The sequence below is a fragment of the Lepidochelys kempii genome, chromosome 5 (genome assembly GCF_965140285.1).
Source record: "Lepidochelys kempii isolate rLepKem1 chromosome 5, rLepKem1.hap1, whole genome shotgun sequence".
NCBI lineage: Eukaryota > Metazoa > Chordata > Testudines > Cheloniidae > Lepidochelys > Lepidochelys kempii.
The window spans coordinates 42754478-42778570 of NC_136384.1; the positions used below are offsets into that span (position 1 = coordinate 42754478).

Sequence of the window (24093 nt, forward strand, 5' to 3'; positions counted from 1 at the left end):
ACAGAATAAGAGAGTCCTCTAGAGTAGTAAAGACTATCTTATCATCGTGCAAGCTTTCCACTCTCTTAAGCTATGCAAGTGTTTAGACAGAATTCTGCAACTGGTGTCAAGATAGAAAGATCAGTCTTTTGAAAATGAAGGAGTTCAAGATCATCTGGATTTTTTTTCTTAGCAAAAATGTCAAACATCTAGCATACAGGCCAGATCTGACCTACTGGATTTATTTATTTAGCAACGTGGCATATTCAGAGTCTGCTGAATCTAAAGCTTTTTTTTAAAAAAAAAAACAAACAAAAAAAACAACCCCAACCCCCCCCCCCCCCAAAACAGTAAATCTGTAGTCCTTAGGGGTTCAAAGTTAGCCTTTTACATGTGAAACAAGAATAAATTGATTTTTCTTATCAATTTCATTCCTTCCTTAAATGCCTGGGCAACCCAAATCCTCCATAGCCAGGTGGATACATATTGTGTCACAGAAGCTCACTCAGCTGCAGATAAACCAATTCCAATAGAGCTCAGAGCCTACTCCACATGTTTCTCTGTGTATACCATTCTGCTTGGGGGTGTGCATTTTTCACACTCTGAGCAGCATAGTTATGCTGGCCTAATTATCTCATGTAGACCAGGCCTACATTGCTCCACAGGAGCATTCTTTTGTGGGAAGGTGAATCCAAGAAGTGGTTCCAAAGTAGCATATTGCTGCTAATTTTAGGGAAAAAGGGGAAATATTCTTTTTTCTGTTCTCCTAATCTCTCACTCACCTATTTTTTTTTTTTTTCCCTCTTGCTGTGTCCCAAATGCCTCTGACTTGGGGAGAGGTCAGATCCAGAATGGCAAACTTTTTACCTAATGATTATCTTTCTGGAAATGACACTCTCCACTCCAGTCTACTCATGCTCTGAAATTTAAGTGTCCTTGGGTTGCTATGCAATGATTCTTCAGGTTCATTTAGGTAGTTAATATGGTGAAATAAACTTCTCAACAGAAATGCCTTATGTTCTGCTAATTAGGATTTAGTAATTGTACACAGTTCTGGAAGAACTTAACTGGAGTGAGGACTTAAGTGGTGTAAGCAATCTCAGATGCTTCATGGAAGGTCTGAACTGTTTACAGTATTTGCAGGAAGAGAGTCGCTGCTTAAATATATCTGACGGGGTAGAGGCCAGTCTCAGAAAGGAAATAATCAAATAGCAAATTTTCCATTGTTGGCTGCTTTATTAAAAGTCATTATCACATGAGCTTCTTCTGGGTTTTGCTGAATGCAATTCACAAATCACAATAATATCCCATTTTGTGCCTGTTCTTAGTCTTTTAAAACCTCCAACATACTACTAATCTACATTTGACATGAGGAATATAAAGTAAATATTTGTACAGTGGATACAAACCCTGTTTAGAGAACATTTCTGAAAAAATTATTTTAAAATTATTTTAACTGATTTCATTGTGCATAGTTAGGCTTAAAGGATTATATTTTTTTATCAGTAAATGTCGATTTCACCCTTGGCATGCAAATATTTTCCTCAGTAACAATAAAAATTTACAGCTAAGCAAAGTTAGAAAAATGCTGCTTGAGAATTTATTAGAGTTTGATTTAAGAATATTTACTTTGTCAATATCAATGTTAAAATATACAATTTTTGTTTTTTTATTACTATAAAGTTTTATCTTTTTGAATATTAGCATCTATTAAAATTAAATACGTATTGTCCAACCACCCCATAATTTCCCCCCAACTGGGAAAATTTTAAGAGATTAAAATTAAAAAAGCTTAAAAAATAACATTAACATTATCCCTCAAAATTGTTTTTTAAAAACATTAATTTCTGCCAAACCTATGCATAGTATATGATACACAGATATGAACTTGACTGGTCAGGACTATGGTATTTAGAAGAAATAAGGCTAAAACCTTGATTAATAGGGTGTCTAATGAATATGCTGACAAATATTTCTTGTTTTCTGTGTTTCACCTTAATCTGATCTGTGAGTTTTTTCATGACAAGGTTATTACATACTTCAATGCACCATGCTAAAGTAGCAGATAGAGCCCTTCTTTCGACCAGTGAGCTAAGGCCAATTTTCCTGCCATTGGAGAACATTTTTTTTATTAACAAGAATGAACAGGGCTTGGTCTAATTGAGGGCATAGACAAGAAAGTCAATTAATATGTGCTGCTGTCTGGAGGACCCACTACAAATGACTCAATTTTGTGCTTTAGAGTAAGTGAACAAAGACTATTTGGGAAAAGAAAGATTAAATGTTCTCCATTTATTTGACAAGTGTGCTATAGTTCAGTTTACATTATTTATGATTTTTGGATTATACTGATAAATGTTCTATAGCAGGTTCTCTAAAGGCACTAGTGCCTTGTTAATAGAAGACCTCATAGCTACACTCTGCCACTACTAAATCCTTTCTAAGAGGAAGATAGTACCATTTTTGTGTGTGTGTATGGATGAGAAATAAGTGATTCAGTTAATTTCTGCTAAAGATGTCTCCCTGTGAATGTATATAAGTAAACTAAAAAAGGCTTTTGAGGAAAACTAAAATCTGTGTTTTCATTACATTAATTGATTTTTTTTCCTTTTTATTTTGCAGCAACGCTCCTCTTGCTTTTTCATCCAAAGTATGTTATATTAAGTTTCGTGAATCATCGAGTGTTGGTGTGGCCCAGCATCTAACTAACACCGTTTTTATTGATAGAGCTCTGATAGTCGTACCCTGTGCAGAAGGTTGGTATTTCAGACATTCTTCTTTCATGTTGGTCTTTGTCCTGTATGTTGATTGCCTTTAGTTTTCCTAAAAACTGGCAAGTAACTGATGCTCTTCTTTTTATTTTTTCCCCTCATCTTTTTGAAAGCAAAATTTTAGATTTGAAGAAGGTAAAAAGAATAAATTATTAATAAAAGAAGTAAAAATATGTTGGCTACGCTTTTAAACATCTTTTGTATACATTTAGCTGTAACTATGCGTGAGCAAAATTAATAAGTTAATTTAAATTAGTAGTTTTATTCTGGTTTTCCATACTTGTATAAGAAAATACTTGAAAAAACTTTATAAAATAAGACTGCTCTCCTCCAGTCTGATCCACATGGGCAAACCCTCATGCCTATTCAGAGTCTACATTGACATCAGTGTGCTCCTGCAAAGGTGAGGGAGTCTCCCTGCACAGATCAGATTGCAGTTCAGGGCCTAACTGTACTTTGGTTTGTTGTTATTTTTAAAAAGTTTAGTAATCCCTTTAGTAGACTTCTTAAATTATAACATCAATTAAGCTGCAACTTAGTTCGGGCCCCAGATTTTTAAAGGCATATATAGGAATTGCTGCACTCAGCATTGCAATACCTAACTAGTTTAGAAATCCGTCTCTTTTTCTAGTGAGATTTAGGCACTTTGGGCCTAAATCCTTCAGAAAATGAGACTGAGACTTCTAAATGAGTTAGGCATTGTAGTGCTGAGTGCAGCAATGCCTATATGCATTTTAAAATCTGAGCCTTAAGCTAATTTTTAGATAGATTATTTAATCAAATATTTCAAGACATCTTCAGAACTGGACTGTCATCAGGAATTCCAGTTCTAATGTTAAGTACAGACATGACTAAGTATTTTGTCAATTTGGGTTTCTCCAATAGAAATATTTTCAATGTTTATGGTTCCATTTACTACTTGAATATAAAATGTTTGAGTTACTAGTTAAGCGCTTTGCAAATTGTGGTCTTGATACTGCAGTCTGATGCACATAGGCAGATCCCTGCACATAGGCAGAGCCCCATTGACTTCATTGGGATGCCATTTGGCATTTAGGCCAGGTCTACACTTAAAATTTAGATCAACAGAGCTACTTTGCTCAGAGGTTTGAAAAATCCACACTTCTAAGCACCATAGCTATGCTGGCCTAATCCACTGTGAAGATGCAATTAGGTTCCATCAATCTAGCAACTGCCACTCAGGGAGATGGATTACCTATAGTGACAGGTAAAACTCATTCCATTGCTGTAGAAATAGTGTCTACATTATGGCACTACAGCAGCATAGGCATAGTGCCATAGCTATGCTGCTTTAGTGACTATAGTATAGATAAGCTCCAAGTGTCCGTCCACATAGATCAGATTGTAGGATCTGGGCCATAAGTCCATAGAAATCATTTTCTTAAACCAGTGGAATGCAGCCATCTTTAGGTATACATACCCGCTGTCTTAACTTGCACAGGAAATCAGAGTGAGCTAATGATAATCTGCAAAGCTAATACATCTGTTGAATTCCACCACTAACCAAATAGTTAGTTAATAAATCGTAATTGATCTTTTAAAAAAATACTGTTTGGCTCCACAAAGTCTATTTTTGGCTTCTTTGGGTTTGTTAACAGTATCCCCAGAAAGCCTTATTTTGGCACAGCAAACATACCAAGAGTTGTTGCTTGAGTTCTGTGCTTACAGAATGATCCGTACTGGGATGTCTGTAGCAAACTCAACAGAGCAAGCAGACTTTCATGGATCCTTGAAAATATTTATTTTAAAGGTTATTTAAATCTTATTTATGTGCTAACTACACCCACAACCATGTTCATTTGGGCATAGAGCACATATTGCTGAGCTTCATGAAGTATAGGTTTTGATTTTTTACATTTACCTTTAAGTCAGGGAGAAAAGAATAATACTGTATCCAATTGAAACTGCAAAAGGAATTCAGGTAGGCAGAATATATCTGATGAGAGTTGATACACTTGAAAAGGTCCCACAAGATCATTCAGGAGGATGATCGGGAACAATTTTAGTTTTTATGTCTCATCTAGAAGACTCAAACACTGGTTCAGTACTGCCAGAGAGGGAAGATTGCTTCCTAATGAATCAACACCACTTCTTGGGTTTTCCTTGTGATGGGGTCACAGTTTGAGGTGGCATGGCAGCAGGCAGGTAAAGGTGAATTTTTCTGTGTCTCTTGGTGATATCTAATAATGGAGGAAGAATACAACAAAAGTTATGAGAACACATTTTTTACCTCCCCAATCATGTTCAACCCATTTCATAGCTGACAGAGGCAATCTGAAAGTAGCACTATTATTGTATAGCGGTTTGTTCACAAGTCACTGTGGACTCTACAGGAAAATACGGAGCTTGTGTACAACTAACTGAACACATGATTGGGTTGTGGGACAAACCCACTTGAAAATTTCACACCATAAATATGCTGTTCCTATGCAACTTTATTACAGAACCATTCATGTTAGTTTGAAAATGCTATCTGTATTGACGATAGTTTAACTTTCCAAGGAAATGTGTGTTGATATATATGGCTCTGGAGAACACAGTGCAATATTTGGTGATATAGCTGTAAACGTGATTGGTAAGGTATACTATGGGCTGCTAAAGCAGTAGCAGCCGTGTTCTACTGCCAAGTTTAAATTCTGCCGTTGGCCAAAAGTGCCATTACTGAAAGGCTTGGTGTACAAAAATAAAGCTTGATGGGATAGAAAAGAGAAAAGGGTACAGAAAGCTTGGTTTAAAAAAACAAACAAATTTAGAATGCCTTTCAACAGTCCAACCTCAGTAGTGTGTGAGGAAGGAACCCCTAAGCATTGAAAATAATGTTCATTTTATAACGTTCACATATGTACTTCACCATTGCTACTTTATTAACCAAAAATGTTATTTTAAATGAAGTAAAATTTCATTGCACTGTCAAAATGTTACCCTTTCCTTTGTTTGTGCATCACAGGTTTTCTTTTTTTGTTTGTTTGTTTGTTTGTTTTAAATGTTATACCTTTAGAAAGCAAAGGTTGAAACATAACAAAGATGTTGCCCTAACCATCGTTCTAAACTTTATGTCCACATTTTCTGGTAGATGGATTTTGACTATTAATTTGGTTTTGTATGTTTTCTCTGTGTGATATTTGTGCATTATTAGATGACTAGACTGGCCAAGGCAGACCTGTTACACTTGCCTGAGTTAGGCATTGTTTGCCATGCCACTAAACCTGCCGTCAAGTGAAACCTTCGTGGGGGGAAATGAGATCGAAGTCTGGCCCGCTGAAGATGGACGCCCTGTCTCTGTTTTTATTTTTTATTTTGCTTTTCTTTCTTTTCTTTTTATTTTGTCCCTTTTTTTGTTTTGTTTTTGCTGAATCTCTTTCACTTCTACTTGTGAACTGGTTCTTCAATTCTGTAAAAATGGTGTTTCTTAAAGGGTTGAATGATGTGTCATTTTAAAGTAGACTTTCTGAAGCTGTTTATGAGGGTGGTGGATGGTATATACACAGAGTGTTGAATTAGGTCAGCTAAATTCTCTGTTGTAAACTAGGGATAAACACTGCCTTAGAGATATGTTTTAGCATCTTAATTCAACTATGACAGGCAGATCAATATATGATGTCTGAAGACTAAAATAGTGATAAAGATATTTCAGCTCTCAGATGTGTGTGTTCCTCCTTCGACCATATTTTCAAAAGTACATGTCTCTGAAAAAGCCAGCTGAAACTTACTTTCTTTCTTATTACTTCTTTCTTAAGAATCTAGCTTTTCTGAACAAAGTCATGGATTTTAATCAGTCTCTTTCCCATGATCAGAAGCAGTTTTATTTTAAGCTGTATAACCAGCACAGCACAAGGTTTTTGTATTAATTTTTAATATGAAGAAGTTAAGATATCTATTTTGGAATGATTCTTGACAAAATTATGAACATTCTAGAATTTTTATTCACTGTGGGTGAAATTCTAACTCCATTGATGTTAACGGAGGTTTAGCCATTGACTTCAGTGGGGTCGGGATTTCATGTATTACTTTTCTTTAAGAAAAACCTTTACCACACGTTAGTGTAAATGGATTCTGAGGCCTTGATTGGAGAGTGTTTTGTCAGATATGTTGTCTTTTAACATTGCTATCTGTGGGAAGATGGAAACAACTCTTTTTTCTTTTTTCTTTTTTTTTTTTTTGAGGGACGGGGGCGTTGTTATGTTGTTTTGTTTTTTAACCTTTACACGCTAGAATGGCATTCTCATTTAGATGCAACAGAAAGGGATTTTCTAAGAAATGGTTTCATCCATAAATTTGTAGTTCCCAGTGATTAAATATACTAGGAAAATAATTTATTCTTCTAATCTCCAGATTAGATATGAGCATAAAGTGTCTTTGATTGAAGATACTTGTTCATCACTGAAGCGGGTTTTTTTTCTTTCTTTCTTTTTTTTTTAATCATCCAGCAGTTTATAGTACAAAACACAAGGAAACTGATCCCTTCTGAACACTTGCATGAGGATGGAATCTTGTGACTAATACACTATAATTTTACTGGTATCAGGCCTAATCATTATTTACACTAAGGCCACGTTACGTTGCTCTGGCAAGCCATGTCTGCCCTACAGAGCCAATGCTATCATAGCTGTGCTGGCATAGCTCTTTTGTGAACTTGCAGTGCACACTGATAGAAGGCGTTTTCTCCATGTGTAAGAGCATCACCTCCCTGAACAACATTCTAACAAACGCATTTTTCTGTCAGCATAGTTGTATCTACACTGGGGCTTTTGACAGCATACCTATGTTGCTAGGAGATGGGGACACTTTTCACACTTCTGACCCAAATAGTTATGCCAGTATAAATGTGAAGTGTAGATCAAGCCGCTGATCCGCTGAAGTATCTTAAAATGGATATAAAAGTAATTTACACCCCACTTAAAAGGTCCCTTTGTAATGCTAGAACAGTATAAAGGGGCCTTATTGCAAATGAGAATTAGATCTGTCATTTATTATTGAATACTGAAAGGTCATTAAAACCATTTTAAGGCACCGGCATACATTGAAATAAGTCAAGAAATTGATCTATGAAGTTGAAATGGTACACTTTTTAAATAAATACATATATTTGGGGAAAGCATTTCAGTTCAACTTTTAAGGATTGACTTCACCCATCCCATGGCAATATGCATTAAGAAAAACATGCAAGCCTTAAACCTGATGTTAAACAGATGTCAGATTGTGCAACAGGCTAAATGTTGTTTATATTTTTTCTGGGTTTGTATTCCTTTTTTATAAAAAAGATTAAAGAAGGTATAAAATATATATTTACTCAAGAACATAACCGGTTCCTTATGAGCTCTTAAATTGATATTTAATACTAAGTAATCTGATCAGCTTTTTACTAAAGTTCCGTTGAGAAAAAAATGGAAGTTTTTTTGTGGGAAATTTCTGAAATTTCTAAACTGTTTCCATTTTTCGGGGTTCTAGATTGATTCATTTTTTGGGACAGTTTCCACAGCATTTTACTGTGGGAAATTTTTGTTGAATATTTTTGAGCATGAGTTTGATTTTAAAAAATCAGTGAAAATATTGAAGAAACATCTGCAGAACCCAGATGTTGATAATTTTTCATGAAAAGATCATCTTTGAGAAAAAGGCACTTTTTTTTTTTTTTTTTTTTTTTTTAGAGTAAAACTGTGTGGAAAAACTTTGACCAGCTCTACTTAATTTTTTTTTAACATAGGTGAGAAAGCAAAAGTATTAGGGAAATGTCAATAAAAATTTCAATTTAAAATGCATGGTATACACCTGGCAGACTGCTACAATAGTTTACCTTATGTGGTCATGAGTCAGCAAGTTACTTTAGCATGTACCTAACTAAATGTATAAATAGTCCCAGTGACTTAAGTGGCATTGTTCTTACGCTTGAAGTCTTGGCACATGCTTAAGTACCTTTCTGAACTGATGACCCTCATTCAACTAAATATTTAAGCATGTTCTAAGCATGTTCTAAATTCAGTCCCTATTCAACAAAGCACGTCAGCATTCATCTACTTAAAGTTAAGTATATGTTTAAGTGCTTGCAGAATAGGGATAGATTTAAGTGCATGCTTAAATTAGGCATGTGCTTAAGTTCATTGTGGGGACTACATTAGAATGCAGTGTTACTATCTTTAGCTTCCTGTAGGTGGATCCACCCATGTAAAGTCCCATTGACTTTGTGGGATTTTATGTAGGTGCCACATGTAAACACAGGAGGATATCTCCGCAGGATTAGGGCCTTATTGATCTGTAATATGGACCTTCATGGTTAGTTCATGTTTCAACAGCACTTTAAAAACATAAATTACGATTTCCCCAAATCAGCTGTGTAAATGTATACCTAATTTGCATGCACAGTTACTGTGGTTATGTATCTAAATATCTGTTTAGATGCATAACTGACAATTTGTGCAAGCAAATACCTGCTTTTTCTTGAGGAGTCACGCAAATCGGGCATTATAACTTCACATGCTATTGCATGTCTAATTTTAAAACGAGGCCTGCAAAGTGCTGTATTCCTTCTAAATACAATTTTGGCTTTAGATCAGATATGTTTTTAAAAAGTTACGGAAGAAATTACTGTGAAGATAATTTTCAGACCCTAACAATTTTATTTTATTTTTCTCTTTAAGATAGCAATGTGGCTTGATCTGTTGTACATTATGGACCAAAGTTTCACAGAATGTATCTTAAAGTTAAATAGCTGTGTTTGCTTAATAGGAATACAACATAAATTCTAGATGAAATTGTGTGTGTGTGTGTGTGTGTGGTGTTGTTTTTTTTATTTCTTTCATTCCACATCTATTCCCATTAAAATGGATTTTATTTAGATTTATTTTCTTTTGAACAGAGCAACTCAAATCTATTCTAGAGCTGCAAATTGTGGTGCATATTTTCAAAACATTCTTATAGTGGGGTAACTCCCGTGGGCTTTAATGGGAATTGCACTGCCAAAACTTTGCATAGTGCTTTGAAAATTTGCCCCATATTTTACTTTTAAATCAGGAGTCCTTTTGTATGTATTCATTATAAACTCCTGAAGTTAGAGATCTGTAATGAAAATGTATGTGCAAATTGTAGTAGTACCAGACGGGTGCTGTTCTAGTACTTACAAAGTTCAGTATTGTAGAAAGCTATAAACACCTCTAAAATGCATGAGGTAATGTATGAGGGCTGTTTTATGGTTACTTTGGCAATTTGGAGCAGATTAGGAAGTCCTTAATTATTTCGTGTGATTAGGAATTCTCTGGCAGTTTTTCAGTTCACTGTTTATATTTTGTGGTGATTTAATTCCCTTAAATTGGAAATCAGTATTTGCATTTAGTAAATCGTTTAAATAGTACAGAATTTAATGCTCTGAAGATTTTAGTCCTGCATTTTTGTTATAACTATACATATAACCACATTCATTTTATTCAGATGAGAAATTATTTTAATAAACTGTTGGCATGACAACAGGGGGAGTTTGTTAGTCACAGTTGTAATATATATTTTTTATGAAAGTGTAGTGCATTTAGAAGGGAAAAGTAATTGAGCAACTATCTCAGTATATTTACAATTAGACGACAAGAGACTTAAGTCTCTTGTCGTCCCAGTTACATTGAGACAACCTAGAAAGAGAAACAGTGTAGGTCTTCTTTTTTTTTTTTTTTTCTTTTCCCTGTTGACTCTACCTGCAGTACAGAGTTTGTATGGGGTCATTGGTAATTTTTGTATTTTATTTTATTATTTTATTTTATTTTATTATCAAAAGCAGGTAGCAGCCGTAAAAGAAAAGGGACAGATTTCAATTAGCACTTTTTTTTAAAAAAACTAATTTGGTTATTTGCCATTTCTGGGGATTAAACTTTAAAAAATGTTCTTCTTTTCTGTATCTGATGTTCTGTGTGCTATTAGTGATGCAGCCTACACGAACGGTTGTCATGTGTAACACAACTTTCGATCACCGCGAAAACACCGCCCTGGGAAAGCGTCCATGCTTGATATCGTTTGGTTCATGAACATTAAGTTTCCAGTACAGGTGACCCATAGCTCAAAGTGTTAAATAATTGTCTACATTATTCAGTTTTTAAAATAATCCATTAATGAGATTGCTAGTCTTTGAAGTTTTGCTCACTTTTGTTTTTCCTAGTAGAGCAGGGTAAAAGGAAAAACTTAAGTTCTTATTTGTTTTTTGTAAGGATCTGGTAGATAGATTCATTTTTCTTTACTATTTTTTTTAAGTGCAAGGGTAAATTGTAAAATCATAAAAAGAATAACATTGGTTTGGTGTTCAAACTCTCTCTAACACTTCCATTTGCTTCTCCAGGTAAAATCCCAGATGAAGCCAAAGCCCTTTCTTTATTGGCTCCTGCTCCTACTATGACAAGCCTGATGCCTGGTGCAGGGTTGCTTCCTATACCCACACCAACTCCTCTGACCTCAGTAAGTAAAATTTAATCTCTTTGACTTGGAGTTAATAAACTGTTCTGTTTCTTCTAGCTCCCTCCTTCAGCCCAACCAAGAATTCTCCCCTTCTGGGTTGAGAGAAAAGGAATAGCCCAGTCCCATGACATCACACCCTACCTAATAAGTCAGTGAAGACACTTAATCCAGCTGTCTTGATTTTTCTCAAGAGGTCAGGCTAGAGTATGGCCAGCACATTCACTGTTTTTCTTTATTTCCAAATTCCTATTCTGCAAAGTACTGGGCTAGATTCTCTTTGATTACGTCCATCTTAGTTGGATGTATATAAACGGGGCAAAATCTGACCCAATGCATATACTACCAACCACTCCCCTTCCCCAAATAATAATTATAAAGTTTAAAATACTAGAGTTAAACACATTCAATCGTTTGGAAGGCTAGAATGCCACATTAGGGTACTCAAGCACACTCCCTCCAGTGACTGGGGCTGTTGCATGTTGGCCTCAAAATGCTATCACTGCAAAAAGAATGGAGGCTTTTATATTCTCTAGCTTCTACTTATTGCATATACACCTTCCCTTCTGTTTCTGCTAACCCTTTCTGGCAGCAACAGGCTACCATCCCCCTTCCCTCTCCACCAGGAACAGCAGAATAAGCAGACCTTCCTTCAACAAAACTGGGCTTAATGGGTCTTCCCTCTGTTCCCCTGTCATCAGCCCCATGTTATTTGAGGAAATGGGCCCTTGAGCTACTGACCTTGCTGCAGCTCCGCATTCACCAGAACTGTTGTTGGTACCATCCTAGATTTCTGCATTGTGCATTTGACAGCACCACTACAGACACTGGCAACAACAGTGTTCCCTTGAATGGCTCCTCAGCAAACCCTGTTTACCAACACCTTCAACTTCTTGGTTTGATATTGGTCAAACCTTTAGAAGAAATGAACATTCTAAGGTCTCTTCCTCATACACAAAATGGCATAAGAAAAGCAGGCTTGTCTAAGGGCTCAGGCAATAATTTCAGAAACACTGGAAAGGACCCTTTTCTTCCTTCTGGTAAGCATTATTCCTTTTTAGAATATGGTGATTTCTGCCTTATTAGTCCTTGTAGGCCATGTGAATATTCATAAAGAAGCAGTAGTCATCAAGCCACTAGTTAGACACGCATCATAGATTCATACTGACCTTCTGAAAACTAATATGCACAGTCTGACACCGGCTCACCCTAGTAGTTGTATAAGGGACACTGTAGTGTTTTTAAAATGTTCCTTTTAAAAAGAAAAGACAAAATTCCTGCAAAATTATTAATAGTTGAATCCTTTTGTAATTTCCTGTAAACAGTACCCAGGGAAATTTATTAGTCAAAAATGTTGTTACTGATACTTCAACCCCTTGTGCCTATAAATGCCCCTGCTCCAGCCATAAATAATCCGCTGTTTGGATTTTGAACCAGCTTAATCTAATCACCTAGCACAAATTACCTCTGTTTATTATAAGTCATCTTCCAGAAGTTAACTATTCAGTTTATCTGTGCTCTTGGAATTTAGCCAAGAGAACCTATTGAACCTTTAGCATTTTTAATAATTTTTTAGAATCTCTGCCCAATTCTACTCTCAGAATTTGCTGTTATTAAAGTAATTCAGGAAGAATTTAAAAGACACATTGAACAGTACTAAAATAAATACAGGTACTAATTTTTATAGTAGAATGATATAATCACTTAGAATCATCACTTAGAATGATAGAATAGACCTACTGTTTAGACTGTTCAGGAGTTATGACATTTGTTATACATACTTCTTCAGTAGCAAGGAACTTGCTTTGTTCTTTGTGGAGAAGACAATGCTTAGATTTGGACTCAACTAGTCAACTGATTTTACTAATCACATAATGTTATGGCATCTGTCGTGAGAGATCACTTCCATATTTTGGAAATTGAAGGCATTATTCTACTTTGATGCTGCAGAAAATGACTGACTAAATTTAAATTATAAATTATTTTCCTTACAAAGATATAGTTGAAGATAGATGGTAAAGAAATTTTGTCCAGAGGATATTGGCTTGCATAACCTGTTGTATGCCTTTTCCACTTCTCTCATTCAATAAAAAGCTTAGCTAACCTTTCCTTTGAGTGGATGGATGTACCGTATATACTCGATCATAAGCTGGTTCTTTTATAAGCTGCCCTCCCACCCCAAAGATGGAGAAGTAAAAATGGAAATTTTTTATGACGCGTTCATGACCCCCTATAATTCAGGGGTCGGCAAACTTTGGCTCCTGGGACTATCAGGATAAGCTGCTGGCGGGCAGAGACGGTTTGTTTACCTTGAGTGTCCACAGGTACGGAAGTCAACCTGAGTAAATAAACTGTCCCGGCCCGCCAGCTGCTTACCCTAACGGGCCAGGACAGCAACTGGTGGGGAAATTTGGGGGTGGGAGGGTCATGGGAGAAGCTGGAGGTCAGGGGAGTAACCCCTGTGACCACCCCACACATGACCCTAGCCCAGGACCCCCACACTCTCCCCATCCCATCTCTTCCACCTTAGCTGGGGTGGGTCAGGGGAGGATGTCTCTGGCCTGGCCGTAGCCTGCTCCAGCGGATGGGGCCGGGCAGCATGGCCGCAGCCTGCCAGCCCCAGAGCAGCAGCTGCCTCAGAGGCTGTGGGGAGAGCAGCATGGCCAGAAGCGGAGAGACTCTGGCCCCGCCTCTTTCCTTCTGGCTCTGCTGCCTCTCCCTGCCCACCTCTCCCACTCTATACCCGTTCATAAGCCGACCCCCTTCTCTAATGCTTCCCTTTTTTACTAAAAAAAATTCAGCTTATGAACGAGTATATATGATAGTTTGTTTAGAAAACATGCAGATTTGGAAAGTCAACACACCTATCAAATCCAGGAAACTTCTAACCCCTTGCTTCAGGCTTTGCATATTCCAACTTTATTATCTTCCCTTGTCATTCAGTCTAAGCAAGGCAAATATTTCTCAGTCAGAGATTTATTCCCCCCCCCACCCTACCCCCAGCTTACGAATTCTTATAAAGGCCAAGGAGGCAACCATCTGTGAAATCTTTGTTTCAGTCGTTCTCTTGCATGCTAATAAGGGACATAAGGTAAAAAAATGAGGTTCAGCATTTCGTGGTGGATTGCGACTCTTTTCAAAGACCTCTAATGTTTCTGTCACTGGGAAATAGCCTTCTCTAGTGTGTAGTGAGTTCCTGGTGACAAGGATGTAATGTGTTGCACTAGGTCACAATTTTGTAGTGTGATGAGTGCCCTCTTCCGATGCAGGGGCTCTTGGCTTCCCTCCAGAACCAATTGGAGTTGAGGGTGATCAACACTTTGCAGGATCAGGCCCTTAGAGCAGGGGTAGTCAATTATTTTTTGTCAGGGTCTAAATTTCTTGGTCAAGGTATAGTCAAGGTCCGGACTCCAGAGAAAAATAATAACAATAATGATAATAAGTAAATAAAAAGATTATGGAATGTGTTCAAAAGCATCTGGCGGTCCGGATTTGGCTACCCCTGCCTTAGAGCCATCTGGTATATTAATTAATAGGTTTGGATCCACTTTAATTCCCCTGTAAGTGGATGGATGTAAATGTGGATGTTTTAATATATTTTAAGAACATTTCTCATCAACACCCATGTGGTTGTTGTGTTGTTTCAGTTTTAAAGATTTGTTTTTAATAATGTCAGTGTATGTTTGGGAAACTAGATTTGCTATAAATAGCACTAAGGTACTTTCAGACTCATGTACAAGAGAAGACCATTATTCTGAGCATTTTTATCTCTGGTAGTTTACAGACTAAAATGAAAAGGGTTTCCAGTCCCCAAAAGTGTATTTATTTTTCCATTGCAAGTTCAGATTAGATCATAATACATATAGTACCACCAGAAAATATTGACCTTTTATATGCCAGATAAAGGACTGACAGTTGGGCTTGTGTAAAGCATTTGACAATATTTGATGTTTGTTTAGAAAAATTTTAGTTCTGTATTCCTTATGGATTCTCCAGGAGGTAAAAGGAGTGAATACAAAGCCAAAGTGAACTGCTGTTTGCCAGTGAATACGTTTTGGCACAAGAGGAAAGGGTGAAATTTGGTATCAGTGACATAAAACTGGAGAATCATTAAATTTACACTAAAGCTCATGATTTCCATTCTGGAATTAGGAAAATAGTGATTTATACATGATCTTAGAAAATACCTCATCCCTGCATTTTGAAAAAGGAGCAGATCTTAACTACTTGTGTTTACATTACATCTTAATGGAGAGTGTGTCTGATGGAGCAACTCCTCCCATTTCTTCATTTATAATCGTATATATAATTGTGCAGCATGCTTACATGGAATGCTAGTATAGAAAAGTCTCAGGTACTTTAATTGTTTTTAAAAGCAATTAGTGTTTTGTCTGTTTTGGAAAAAATAAGTAATTATCTCCTGCTCTTTGTTTCATTTCTTTCTGTCATCTGTCCTGTTTCCCACTCTTTCCCCCAGTCAGTTACATGTGTTTCTCTTTTGCCTGATCTCCCTACATGTGGTTTGTTGCTGCCTGTTCGTCTTTGTTATGGGCATATGCTGTTTGGCCTTTTTGGTTCATTTCTCTGCTCCCCTGCAGGCTGGTCCTCCCTTTCCAGAGGTACGCTGCCTGGTGGTCCTCTTCCCCACCTGCCTGTTTCCTTTGTTCCCTGAACATTTTTCACGTGGTGAAGGGCTCCGTGCACCTCTCATGGTAGTGCATGGCAGTTCCATTCCCTGAGAGCTATTACTCTTTACTTTCCTCCTCCTCTTTTTTCTTATATTGCAGTAGCCCCTGTGGATATAGCTAGGCTGGCACATCTTTGCTTTTAGACACCTGGACCCATGTAGAAGCAATTGGAAACAAGGAGAAAGTGGTACCATGTTACTTACCACGTCTCTGTTGCCTACCAGCTAATCCTTTACAGTCCACAGAATTACTACATTATGCTGTTTGAATGCTAGAATTCCAGATTTTCCACCAGCATAAGGAATATGAAAATCTAGCAATTGTCAAGATACATGTTAAAATCACTTTGGAATTCAATTGTGTGTATGTATGTAAGGGAAAGCGTGATAGTTATTTGAATTGTTGGATTTTTAAAACCTAATCTCTCTCAATCTACCAGGGATAGAAACAACTGCTATATACTTGCTATGGAATTCTATTTTTCCGGTGGTACATGGTGTTCATTTACCTCTCTGGTGTTGCACAAGATCTATGACTGATCCTCAAGACTAATGCTACTTCTGTAGTTCTGGACCAGGACTGAATAAGAAATATTTAGACCTCAGCCAGTTTAGATCCCCCTCTGAGCTTTCACATTAGCAGTGGGTCCAAGTTAGAAAACCTTTAGGCTGAGATTTCAAAGCCACGCAGGGGATTTGGATGCTCATTTTCCTTTTAAAATGAAGGAGAATGGAGTGTCCAGTTACTCCCATTGGGTTCTCCATAGCGCCTGTAAACATTGCAGCCAAAGCATTAACCATAAGAAACTCCTTCGTTGAGCAATATTAGTCTTTCCTCCCCCAATTTGTCAGTTTTTATATTAATCTGGGAAAAAGACTCAAATCTAATCACGTGTTTCACAAAAGAAAATGTAGACTGGTCTCTTTCTCTATAACATAAGACTTGGGAGAGAATTATGTCATTCTTGGCAGCATAGCTATGGAATTCTTGTTTATTGTCTCATGCTAGGAAGGTGCAGTAGACACAAAGTAGAAAGTTGCCTTTTCCCTAGATATCATGGGCATAAATGTTCATGTTCTGCAGGGGAATTCTGCCATTACCTTTCTGTTTGATTATGCTATAGCATCACTGGCCAAAAGCTTAAGCAAGACGGTGACTGGCCATATTTTGGAACATTTAATATATGAGAGGCTAGATTTGGGGGATAGAATTTTTGCAAGGTGAGGGTTTAACTGTAAAAAAAATATTATCTGTTTGTACTGAATTTGTATTTTGTTTTTTACTTGGATGTACTTGGGATAAAAGCCTTGCTGGGACACACAGTCTCCTATTTGTTTATAAATCATGTTTTTGTTTTTGTTTTTTTAGCTTAGTGTTTCACTTGGCACGTTGGGAGCTATACCAGCAGCAGCATTGGACCCTAATATTACAGCACTTGGAGAAATACCACAGCCACCAATTATGGGAAATGTGGATCCTTCCAAAATTGATGAAATTAGGAGAACAGTCTACGTTGGAAATCTGAATTCTCAGGTACCGTCCTTTTTGTCAAATTTGAAAAGTTAAAGGAAGATGTAGTTTTTAGCCCAGCGGTGGGCAAACTATGGCCCAGCGCTGCATCCAGCCCTCCAGATGTTTTAATCTGGCCCTCAAACTCCCGCTGGGGAGCAGGGTCTGGCACTTGCCCCACTCCGGCACTCCAGCCGGGGAGTGGGGTCAGGGGCTTGCCCCACTCCATGTGGCTCCCAGAAGCAGCGGCATGTCCCCTCTCCAGCTCCTATGTGTAGGGGCAGCCAGGGGGCTCTGCATGCTGCCGCCGCCCCAAGCGCTGTCCCCACAGCTCCCATTGGCTGGGAACCATGGCTAATGGGAGCTACAGGGGAGGCACCTGAGGACAGGGCAGCACGCAGAGCCACCTGGATGTGCCTCCACGTACGAGCCAGAGGGGGGACATGCCACTGCTTCTGGGAGCTGTTTGAGGTAAGCGCCGCCCGGAGCCTGCACCCCTGACACGCTCACGCTCCCCAACCCCCTTCCCCAGCCCTCCGAACCCCTCAGTCCTAGCCGGAGTACCCTCCTGCACCCTGAACTCCTCATTTCTGGCCCCACCCCGGAGCCCTCACCTCCTCCCGCACCTCAGCCCCCAATTTTGTGAGCATTCATGGCCTGCCATACAATTTCCATACCCAGATATGGTCCTCGTGCCAAAAAGTTTGCCCAGCTCTGGTTTAGCCCATGTCATTGTGATTTATGACCTTAAACAGTTTTGAAAAGACCCATATGTGCATAATGAGTTTGTTCCACATGGTAAAAATAGAAGATAATTCAAACAAATAAAAAAAAAGATGCTCTTGTGGTTATTAGTTGTGTTGTGAATGCTTCTTGGGAAAGGGGGGGGAAGACAGCCTGTAGAGTTCACTACTTCAAAGAAACAAATACTACAGATTTTGATGGTTTTATCGCTATGTATGCTGAAATAATGATGATCTGCATCAGAGTATAATAAACTGATTACTTCAGGGATTATGAAGGAATTTGTATCATCCCCCCATCCATGTACAGCATTGCTCTGTAGGATAGGTGCATTGTGGGGAAGGAATTTACCTTTTTCTCAAGTATGAATAATTGGCCATCACAGGAGGCTGGACTTGGTGGATTAGTTGTATAATTTAGTATGAAGAGTCCTCTGTATCCATAACAGGGAAACAAAGTCCTCTTCCTTAAATGGTCAATTATTTACCAGAGGGTTATTTAAATATGAAAATGCCACTCAGTCAAGAGTAAATGTGGCTTTTGTTTTATTCGCCTAACTATATACCTAAGTAGAAAGTTACTACTGAGATGAGTGCCATTCTAAAACTCTGGATGGGTGAATAGATAGAAACAACATGTTAAAAAATATTATTTTGATGCACTTTCAATCAGTATATGTAACACACATGAAATTATTCAATTTGAAATAAAAAGAAATTCCTTTTTAATTGATGATTTCAAATGTACTACCTTAAAAAAAGCAGATCCATATGGAAATATGTTTATTATTGACAGGTCTGATGAGTTCAGGGCTTGCAATGATCCTTTCCTTCATTTCTACAGGCAGTTGGAGGGGAGAGAAGGATAAGCATTTTCACCTCTCCTTTCCTTGATTATTTAAATTTGTTGGATTAACATACCTCTCTTAAAATGGTTCATCCAGAAACGTCTTTCTTTTTTTTTAATAATATGTAGTTTCCAAACATCACCCTTTCAAAATATCTTTTGTATTAGTGGCACCATTTTAAATAGAAGCAGACTTTTTAGATGTGTGGAGAAAAAAATGTGATCCTCCCTTTTCTAAATTGGCTAGTTTCCAAATAACTTTTATGGGGAAGGAAAGAAATATAGAAGTTTTGGTCCACGTTGCCTTTGACTAATGAAATCTTTTTTCCTAATCTCTGAAGTTCTTAGGTTACCTGGTATGTTGGATAAGTGTTTTTCATTACATATTTTACTTCACCTGAGCTTTTTGGTTTTTTTTCTAGACTACAACAGCAGATCAGCTGCTTGAATTTTTTAAACAAGTTGGAGAAGTGAAGTTTGTGCGAATGGCAGGTGATGAGACACAACCAACACGGTTTGCTTTTGTGGAATTTGCAGACCAAAATTCTGTACCTCGTGCTCTTGCCTTTAATGGAGTTATGTTTGGAGACAGGCCACTGAAGTAAGAAATTAAACAGAAAATATCCAGATGAATTCTGAATGAAAGATTTCTCAGTATCTTTATAAATATGTCTGTAATTATGGCTCTCATCTGTGGAGGTATGCCATACAAAGCAGTTTGCAAGGCCTGTATTAGCAGGGTGCTGCTTTCTGTAGCCTTTGATACCTGTTCTTTTACATTTTCAAGAGTGAAAGTTACTTCCCCTGGATAAGGGTATAGTGTAGAACAGAGCAGCGTATACTAATATTTAATCTCTGAGGGTGAAATCTATCACCGTGTAGATGACTCACACTAGGCTCTACTTAAGCCCTAAATATGGGGCTTATGTGGTAAATAGGTTTCAGGATATAAATTTCACCTTTAATTTAAAAAAGATTAAATTTCTTATTCTTCTATTGTTTGAAAACATGTTTGTATGCCACATAAATATGGGCATCACCATGTGTATTAATGCATTTATTCAAGGTAAAAAGGTTTTAGGCAATAAAAACCAGGTGGTATGTGTAAATACTTAAATTGTGTCGGTGATTATAAGGAAGAAATCTATAAACAAGCTAATTATGGATAGGGTGCAGTGTATATTTATCTTGTTGTTTTTTTTTTTTTTCTAAATCAAGTTTTTTAAAAAAAAGTGTGCACAAGCATAATTTTAAAGCTAGGTTTGTTCCTTACTTTAGAATAAATCACTCCAATAATGCAATAGTGAAACCTCCTGAAATGACTCCACAAGCTGCTGCCAAGGAGTTGGAAGAAGTGATGAAGAGAGTAAGGGAAGCCCAGTCTTTCATATCGGCAGCTATTGAGCCAGGTAAATCCATTATGTTCGCTAGTCAGGATGAAACCAGTATATCTCAATCTGTGTATCTTGATATGCATTTATAGAGCATTTTCAGACAGAGAAAAGGACTCCCTCAAGATGAGCAGTATTTGTCTTTGGTAAAAGTTGAATAATCAAAATTGTTTTCTTATTTGACAAGCCGGTGGAATCCAGGTTTCTTTTCAAATTTGTTTTGACATATTTTATTTTCAAAGATTTGTTCAATGAATGCTGTCAATAGCTTAAAATTGTGAAGTCAATACTATTATAATACCTAATAATGCTTAATGCTAATGCTGTTTTATATTCAAAGTGCTTTACAAACATTACATTTTTCACTCTATCAATTCTTTGTTGTTCTTCGCTTGTCATGAAAGAATAGGAATTTGTTTATCTTTTTAAAAAAACTTTTAATTAAGATAACAATGAAGATTTTTCATAGACCTTTGAGATGTTTCATTGTCATTAACAAACCTAGACACTGCATAATTATCTGCCCTGGACAAAACTGGAAGACACAACACTCTAAAATTTCCTAGTTATTTTTTTAATACTACTCATAGTATCATCAGATGGGACCTGATTCACTGTCCATCAAAGTCAGTGGGAAACTTTCCATTTACTACAGGATTTTTGGACCAGACCTTTACATACTTCTCCAGAGGGTTGTGAGGATTAAGTAGTTAATATTTATACAGTGCTTTGAAAATATAAAGTACTTTAAGTGCTGAGTGTCATTTAAATTTTTGTGCACGTTTTCAAAATTGCTACTCTGAATTTTGTCTATTCTCAGAAGTTAATTTTTTTTTCAGAAAAAGTAATTTATATAATTGAATAAGCCAAGAAGAGAACATGTTGTAATCTTGTGCATTGTGGCAGCAACATAAATCCCATTCCTTACTCAGCTAGCTGTTTATAATTATCTGGTTTATGTGTACTGCTGCAGGATGGCTGCACTCAACGAGTATATGCAATGACTTTCTTGGATGTTTCTGAAGGATTTTTGCAAAGAAGGAAGATGTGCAGAGAGTAGGCCCATTGCACTATATGTGGTACATTCCACTTGTGCCAGATTGTTAACTGGGATCTTTAAATGTTCTGAGCTTACACTGCAAAGTGGTTTTTTCCTCTCAGAGTCTGGAAAGAGCAGTGAAAGAAAAGGCGGTCGATCTCGTTCCCATTCTCGTTCAGAGTCCAGATCTAGTTCAAAATCCCGATCTAGAAGGAAAAGATCACGCTCAAAACGCAGGTGAGAATGCTTTCCATTTTGCAGTAAGAGATTACACTGTGTTTCTTGATGGCAGTAGCTTTTGAGATTGTCTTTGAATTCTGAGCCAAGAATTGCTGGGAGAGATTTATTGAAGTACCTGATACTGTTGACTGGACCAAAATAAGAACTTTATGCGTTTGGGCAGATTTTCATTCCCCAAAACCAGACAACCATCATGGAAAAGCTATTTTGGGATAGTGTTCAAAAGATACAGGACTGGTTTCAGTTAGAGCAGATGAAGATAAAATGCTCACATTTGAGTAGCTTGATTTTTGTTAAATCTTGAAAGGTCTCGATTTCAGAATGTGATACAATTAATTGTGCTTTGCTGGTGGACAGTGTAGTCAGATTTTTTTCCCCCCTATTGATGGCCTGGATTGTTCGATGGTATCGTGGCTTTTGCTGGTATGATACTCATAGTATCCCAAAATTATAAATATTATTTAACGGACTCAGTCTGAAAATGCATGTCACACAAAACCGCCCCACCAATTCTGGTTAAATTTTAACCCCCACTATTTTGGTCTGAGAATTTGTTTTGATTTTTAATGTTTAAAGTTTGGTTAGGTTGTAAATTCCAAGTCATCTAAATATGGAAGTAAAGTTGTCTGTATACTCTTAAAAAGTTACCTGCAAACTTTTTTACCCGCAAATGAGACAAGGGTAAACTCCTGTTATCTCAATTTTGGAAATGTCTCCTGAAATCAGAATTCCTGTTGTCTGAAACTTTGATTATCCAAATGGCTATGGGGATATTTCTAAGTTATGTACCCACTACCTCAGATAGCAAAAGAGTGAGAGAAATTTAGCATAGAAGTGAATGTAAAGTAACTTCTTTTTTAAGTTAAGTTTCTTCAGTATTGCATCAGCAGTTGTGTTATGCCCCTGAATGCATTGTCCTGTGATGTGGCAACTACCAAAACTCCATGGTGGGCAATGTAGGTGACCCATAAGGACTCACCACATCCATATACTACCAAAGAGAAGTGATTTGCACAATCACTGAAGGCTTGGCTTTAGTTTTGCAGTTTGTTCCAGTAGGTATAACCAGAGGTTGTGTTCTATGATGTTAGAAGATTGAAGAATTTATATTTTTACAATCAATTATTTGCTGAATGCCTATTTGGGACAGTCAGCACATAACTAGAAAACTTCTCTTTTAAGAAAGCTTTACATGTCACACAGTACAGTTTTCAGATTCTTTTGTCTATGGATAACTCAGAGCTGACTGTGCTTTAAGAGCCAAATTCTCACTTGCTTGCTTCAAAATTAGATATAGGTAAAGAAATGTCTGAATCCAGTGCTTTGCATGGTAGTACGATGAATTTATTTTGCAGTCAGTTCTGGGGACTTAACGAACTAAAGATCATTCTGATCCTGGCAGAGAGTCAACAGCATTTTCAGAATAAACCTCCCTCAGCCATTCCCTGTTTCTTGGTGGCTTATCATCCCCAAGTTACTTTCATCTCAAATTCATCAATCATAGAGGCCTTATTCTAACTGAGCTGGAATTAGTTTGGCATCTAGTTGACAGACTATTCCACATTAATATGTGAAGCACAGCTCTAGGCAGAACAACCCTAACCTTTCCCCTGGTATACCCTCTTTTGTGTATGCGTCTTGAGTTGCAGAACATAGGTGGTGCTGGCATTTTGTGCATCTTTTTGTTCCTCAGGATTTTGACAGTTATAAACATGAGTGCTTCCTGTCAACCTGCACTTTTCTTGGTAAGTTTAGATGGGGCAAGGCAACTTAAAATTGGTCCCTAAAATATCAAACTCAGTAGAACTGATCTGGAATTTTTTGATGAAACTTCTTTTGTGTCAGATAATGCTGATTTGTCAAATCCTAAACTGTTCATGTGAAAGGTGTTAATGAATTTTTTGTTTTGAAAATTTTTTGAAAGAAAGGCTTGAAATTTTGACATTTTCTAAACAAAAGTTCCCTTTTTTGGGTTGACACAACATTTAATTTTTAAATTGAAGTTAATTTATAGGTTAAAAAAAAAAGGAAAAGCGTAAGTTTGAAATTGAAACAAATCATTTTAAAATTCATTAAATGAATTTGTCTGATCCAATCCTTCTTCTCCCCAACCTCCCAGATTTTTGGTTTACGAACGTTTTCAAGATTTTGACTTTTCATCCTGATTTGGGGCAGGAAACTTTCAAAATCTTTAATATTCTTGTGGGACAAAAACAAACAAACGATTCCTGCCCAGCTCTAGTACAAAGTTTTTGAGAGGGATGTGCTTTTTTCCCAGAGTGAGGAGAAAAAAGGTTCAAATCAGTAAGTTATGATTTATTGACAATAATGTGGAGAATATCACAGCATGTCATTTTCTACAGAAATCTGAGTGCATACTGAGTATGTTTATACAGAAATAAGTCAAGCATGTTTCTACTTGAGTGTCTGCACATTGGAAT

The 24093-nt window shown here is 37.1% G+C and overlaps 1 protein-coding gene across 5 annotated transcripts in view; it reads left to right on the forward strand.

Annotated features, from left to right (window-relative positions):
• SREK1 (splicing regulatory glutamic acid and lysine rich protein 1) overlaps positions 1-24093 on the forward strand; it is a 58448-nt gene that overhangs the window by 14087 nt on the left and 20268 nt on the right. For 2 of the 5 annotated variants that reach the window (XM_073344095.2, XM_073344096.2), the window contains exons 2-7: positions 2602-2735; positions 11083-11198; positions 17252-17416; positions 19405-19583; positions 20261-20391; positions 21535-21649. In XM_073344095.2, coding sequence (XP_073200196.1) covers positions 2602-2735; positions 11083-11198; positions 17252-17416; positions 19405-19583; positions 20261-20391; positions 21535-21649 — 840 coding nt within the window. Of the gene's footprint in view, positions 1-2601; positions 2736-5907; positions 10795-11082; positions 11199-12028; positions 12236-17251; positions 17417-19404; positions 19584-20260; positions 20392-21534; positions 21650-24093 lie in introns of those variants that run through there. The other 3 variants (XM_073344097.2, XM_073344099.2, XM_073344100.2) reach the window with 3 other exon arrangements.